The sequence below is a fragment of the Notothenia coriiceps genome, unplaced genomic scaffold (assembly GCF_000735185.1).
Source record: "Notothenia coriiceps isolate Sejong01 unplaced genomic scaffold, NC01 NC01_scaffold00005788, whole genome shotgun sequence".
Taxonomy (NCBI): domain Eukaryota; kingdom Metazoa; phylum Chordata; class Actinopteri; order Perciformes; family Nototheniidae; genus Notothenia; species Notothenia coriiceps.
In genome coordinates, this window is record NW_011338489.1 from 436323 (window position 1) to 442322 (window position 6000).

Below are 6000 nucleotides of genomic sequence, written 5' to 3' on the forward strand. Positions count from 1 at the left end.
AATAAAGGTCTGTCTGAGTGTGGTACAGATCTAATGGGCTATCTTAGAATGAACATCTTCTTACTGTATCCCTTTCATCTCCAGGGACCTAATTATTACTTATCCTACTGGAAGCATGTGCGCACGCACGCACGCACGCACGCACGCACGCACGCGCGCGCGCACACACACACACACACACACACACACACACACACACACACACACACACACACACACACACACACACACACACACACACACACACACACACACACACACAACAGACAAACATCTCTAAGGCTTTCAGCACCCAGACGGGAGTTCGCTAAAGGACCAACAGATAGAGATCAATCCAACAGTCAGTCAGCTAGGACAGCCATTGAGCCGTTCAGCAGAGGCATGTTTGTTTGGATATTAAAAGACACAAGAAAAATATGAATCCATATAAAAGACACAACATCACATTTCACGCACTACAGCTTCTTTCCTTGCATCATGGAGAAGCTCGCCAGAGGCTAGGTTAACACTGGCGGATTATTCTGAGCGACTTAAAATGGGACATCAGACTGTTAATTATATACATCATTACCAGTCTACTGCTGGGAGCCAACACACAGAAGAGACAGGTCAGACGGATTACATGCTGACAGATAAAAGGAACAAATAAAGACGTGTATAATAATTAGTATTTAGTCGCCATGGTTACACCAGTAGTGAATGGGGATTTGATGGCCTCAGAAAGTGACAAAATATTTTACAATGATATGTGTTGAGGATTATTAATAATAGCATTATTCTAAATCATTGTTTAGTTCAAATTACTAATTTGATGAATTCAATAAACTTGTGTTACTGTTTTTAAGCTGTAAATAGCACAATGTTATTTATAACCTTATCAGTAATCTTTGCTCTCCTTGAAATAATATACTGTCAAACAAATGGAATATTTTTTTTAAATACACTCTTCAGCCACAGGGGGTTTCACAGTTTATTTTTGGAAAACCCTTTGGAGTAGTGGTGCAAGGTTTAATAAAATATTGTAAAAAATATGTACGTACTTAAGTGTCCACACTGTGTTGACGGTTGAATGCAAAAACACGAGAAAGCATGACATATAGTTCCTTTTTCACTAACATAATTAAAAAATTGTTCAAAGCATATCTCCTTGAGCTCATTGGACTCATTTATTATCTGTACTGTGCAGCAGATATTTGTCATTTTCAAAACTATCCCTCCTTAAAATGAAGGGCTTTGGCACAGTACCAGATTTTGCACATATCAGTATTTTCAGGGTAAAAAACTGTTTAAATTCAAATTAGAGGAAGAAGCAAGGCATGAAAGTGTTTTTTCAAACATACATAATTATGTTCATCATATGCATGTTAAATCAGGCTTCTCTTCTTTCATCCCCACCCTATCTCTCTTTTTCAGTAGCACACACACACACACACACACACACACACACACACACACACACACACACACACACACACACACACACACACACACACACACACACACACACACACACACACACACACACACACACACACACACACACCCTAAACTAGAGGCTCTGGCCAGAAAAGGGATTACGACATCGCTTACTTTGGAGGACCACGGCTGCAAGCAGTTGGCATAGCAACGGACCAGGAAAGCCATTTCCACAGGAGGGAGGGTGCCAGCGAGGGGAAGTTTCCCCTCGTTCACCAAGAGATGAAGAAAAAAAGAAAAAAGAAATAAAAGAGGGGGGCAAGAGACTGTGTCCCTGCTGCAAGAAGACAATTGTCCAAAGGGTGTTTTCTCCTTTCTCTGATTTAAAAAGCCCTCCGTGCTGAATTGGCAGTAAAAGGTAGAATATTGGCTGGACAGATATCGCTGTAGAGGAAGACTTCAACTCAAGACAGATCCATTTATATGTCAAGCTCTGTCTCCACTACGTACGCATTTGGAGGATCTGCAACAAAGAAGCTTAAAATGTTCCTTAAAAAACTCCTAACATTTTTAAATATGCAGAATATTCAAAACTGATTCCAGAGCCGCGTGGTCCAAGATAAAGCCAACCTAAAATCCAAATTCAGTAGATTTTTCTTTTGAAAGTTAAAGGTAGAAACTCATGAAGTAATTTCTTCAATGTCCTCTAGAGAAGCAGATGTTCCTCTCCTTAATAGATGAGCCAGTGCAGGGTAAAAAGAGGGGCTTGTCTGTGCATCTGCAGCCCCCTGGGATAAGTCCTCTTGCCTGGCTTAAAGTCCTCCAAACAGTCTCCTCTCACCTCCAAAATAAAATCTGGATCCTTTGCCTGCAGCTGTCCTCTTCTCCTCACTCAGCGTCTGTCAAACTCCTCTCTCTGTCTCTTTGCAACTCTTTTATCTCTACAGGGCTCCGGTGCATGTGCGTGCCCAGTGGTGCAGCTCCATGGCAGGGCCCAGTGATCCCACTCCCCTTAACCCAGCTCTCTTCCCTGGTTAGCGCTCACACCTCACACCGGCATTCTTCCTCTTCTCTCCCGCCCTCGGAGAGAAGCTACAGTGGATAGGATGCTGCGCTGTGGAGAGCCAGCTGCTAATGGGGAGAAACGGAGGAGAGAGTGTGAGGGAGGGAGGAGGGAGAAGGGAGGAGAATCCAGCTGAAAAAGAATGACATCACCTGTGCAGCGAGCGAGCGAGCGAGCGAGAGAGGGAAACGGTGGGGAGGGGAGGCGGCGTGAATGACGCGAGATCAAGCCGAGGGAAACTGCATTAGATGGATTGGGTGCTGAGCAGATGTGGACGAAATGGACAGAGAACAGGAAAGACAGAGATAGAGAGGAAAGAGAATCGTTATTGATCAGCTGGTAACATAAAGCCGAGTTTATTGAGGCAACCCCCTCCCCTTTGTGAACACGTCGCATAAATTACAAAGAAAGGGGGGCTGGGGGTGGGGGGGGGCATAAATCACAGAGCCCCCTATCAGATACAGAGACAGACGCTGGCGGTATTTTAGCGAATGTGAACATGAGGCGCAATAGCACATGATGATAATGTGTTTTCCCCCCGTCAGAATGCCCCGCCCCCCACCCCCCGTCTGGAGGATTTGTGACACGGTAGATGGGATTTGACGTTTAATAAACAATCACAGATAAATCAGTCTAAAAGCAGCACGCTGAGCAAAACACTTGGATGATAAAGGCATCAGCTGTAAGTGTAAACTATTAAAAGCAGACCTGGTTCGGTCAGCAGCCACACATTATTACTGAATGTGGTTTATCCCACTTCTACCAGCTTTGGGATAACACCCAAGACATTAACACAAGAAAGAAGAGTATCAAATTGCCTTTTTAACCCTTTATATTTGCAATCTAACAAGCAAAAGTCCACATCTCAGTAAGCGTTGATTTGGTGATTTAAAATCCTTTAAGGTGTATAAAAAGGGTTAAAACGTCTAGGTAGACCGAGTCAAATGTGGTAGGAAGTGAACGTTTTTTAAGAAATTATTTAGTTATGAAGTATTATAGGTAACAAAAAGCATTTTACTAAATCATTATATCAACTTTTAAAGCAATCAGAAGACCTTTAATGAGAGCAAATGAAGCAGAGACTCAGAGAGAACACAGAGGATAGCATTTCTTCACAGCTAAAAAGGTTATTCAAATTGAAAACACTGTATCAAATATGCATATTGCATTTCTTAAGTTGCGTGCATTGCATTGTGAGATCTGCAATTTATAACACTGCATATTTCACAACTTGTGTAGAATTTAGATTGCTTACTTTATTATGACACTGATAAATGAATGCTTCTGACACTGAAGGCAAGTCAAAATAACAAAAAAATAACTGATATTAAAACACAGTTATTACTTCCTGGTTTAATGCAGAGACAGTCGCTAATGCTGAGGAGGTAGAATATGTGAAGAAATAAAAGCCCTTTAATTCCTTCTGTAAAGATTGTAATTATAAAATAGTAATACAAAATGATGGTCTATTTTTAGTGCTTGGTCCTTCTTTCCTCCTTCCTTCTCGCCTTGCTCCTAAATGAACCAGCTTGCGTACGTGGCTGTTTTATTTGAGGAAAAGATGAGAGAGGAGGGATGAATTGAAACAGAGACAATAGGATCTGTCTGGGTGTTTGAACGGCTGATTCTCCTCCAGCAGAGGAGAGATTCAATCTCCACACACTTCAGAGGGGGGGGGAAACTCTCCCTTTCTGATCCCCCCCTCCCTCAGTACACCCCCCCACCTCCTATTTTTCTTATCCTCCTTGCTCCCTCTCTGATTTAAAATGCCTCGGTCTCTTTCTGCTATGAACCAGGATCCCTTCCCTCAGTTCTCTCTCTTCTATGTGAGTGTGTGTGAAAAAATAGCAAATGAAGCTAGGAATGACATCATGCTTTTAGTCTGCAGCCAATCAGAAGCAAGCACATGGAGCTCTGCCTTCAGACGGGTGTTATGTACACAAGAGGGGCAGAAACATGTAGGAATACATGGGAAGAAAGATGGATAGAGGGGTGGGTAGAAACATTGATAGACAGAAAAAAAACATGTTTGTCTCATTATATAGTGGTCAGACTGTGTGTGTGTGTGTGTGTGTGTGTGTGTGTGTGTGTGTGTGTGTGTGTGTGTGTGTGTGTGTGTGTGTGTGTGTGTACACTAACTGCAGTATTTTCCCTTTTGCATACTACTGCGCAGCACTACATCATTCCCTTGCCCTGCTGTCAAAGCCCCAGCCCTAATACACATGCAGACACAGAGCGGCTGCTTTTTAAAAGAATACAACAGGCTAACTATGGGCGAGACACATCTTCAGAAAAAAGTAAATATATAATCACTTTTCAAAGTTTGAGGCTTCTTTAGTTCAGCCACACCGCTGTTTTGCAGTAAGGCTGCTTACAAATCTATCTTTAGATGAACTGCTGGTTTTAACATTAATCAAATGTTCTGATTAATTATTCATAGAGCAACAAGCAAAAGCTGATTTATTAATAACCATTAACTGAGTTAGAAGCCAAAACTTTCCTCATATGAGTGAATGCTTTGCTTTGCTTCATCAATGATTAATGCTACAAATTAATCAGACCATCCACATTTAAATTAAGAATGTATAAATCCTTTTAGAAATGTACCTCCTGATGAACAAAGTCCTGCACTTGTTACACATGTTGACCACTAGGACATTGTTACAGAGCTAAGCAATAACCAAACGTGCTGCTAAATCAACAAAACATGTTGAATTTGTCTAACGGGCTAAAGATTAGGCTACCTGATGGGTCTGTAAAAGAAACTTAGCTCAGATAGAATAAATTACCTCAGACAAAAAGCACACAGATTACATAAGAGACAAAAGATAAAGAGACAAAAGAAAAGACAGCTGGAGTCATCGTGAAATGAATAACTACCAGATAAAGGAAAGTATCTCCACGCATAACGGTGTTGTAGCAGTTTAGACACATTTATCTCAATTGATTTCCATTTGAGAGGAATTTAGATAAGTTAAAGTCAAAACTGTCACAAGAAGACATTAGGTTTTAGACTCAAAATGAACTAGAAGGTGAATGTTCCGAGGAGTCTCTTGTGACTGCCCTCGTTTTGAGATCAAACCAGAAAAGGAAAGACACCCTTGTGTTCGTACGAGTGTCAGAAGAACGTTGACTGGTACTCAGTGTGTGCTGACGTGGGATCAGTCTGCAAAACAGGGAGCAGGATACACGTCACACAGGAAACACTTCCTGGAACAGTGGCTCTGTGATTGTGTGTGCATGTGGCAGCTTCAGTCAGGCGATAAAAAGGCAAGGATGTCGGAAAATTCAAAAGGACAAATCAAAGTTGGAGAGAGAAAGAAAGAGCAAAGAGGAAAACAGATTTAGAAACACTTTTAAACAACAATGTATGAACACTGTCAACGTTTTTGCACTACATGACACATTCGGACAGGCACCAACAGACAGGAAATGTGATCTGTCCAATGGCAAGCCGTCAGACAGACTCACACACATGAGACAGTTTGAACTGACTAGACGTACACACCGCATCCTGTGTG

At 41.8% G+C, this 6000-nt stretch overlaps 1 protein-coding gene across 1 annotated transcript in view; it reads right to left on the minus strand.

Moving 5' to 3' along the window:
* The window catches only part of LOC104943230 (rap guanine nucleotide exchange factor 6), a 73240-nt gene extending 70674 nt beyond the window's left edge, over positions 1-2566 (minus strand). Inside the window, 1 exon segment of the mRNA XM_010768573.1 lies at positions 1591-2566. Coding sequence (XP_010766875.1) covers positions 1591-1644 — 54 coding nt within the window. The 5' untranslated portion in view covers positions 1645-2566.
* Between the last annotated feature and the right edge of the window lie 3434 nt (positions 2567-6000).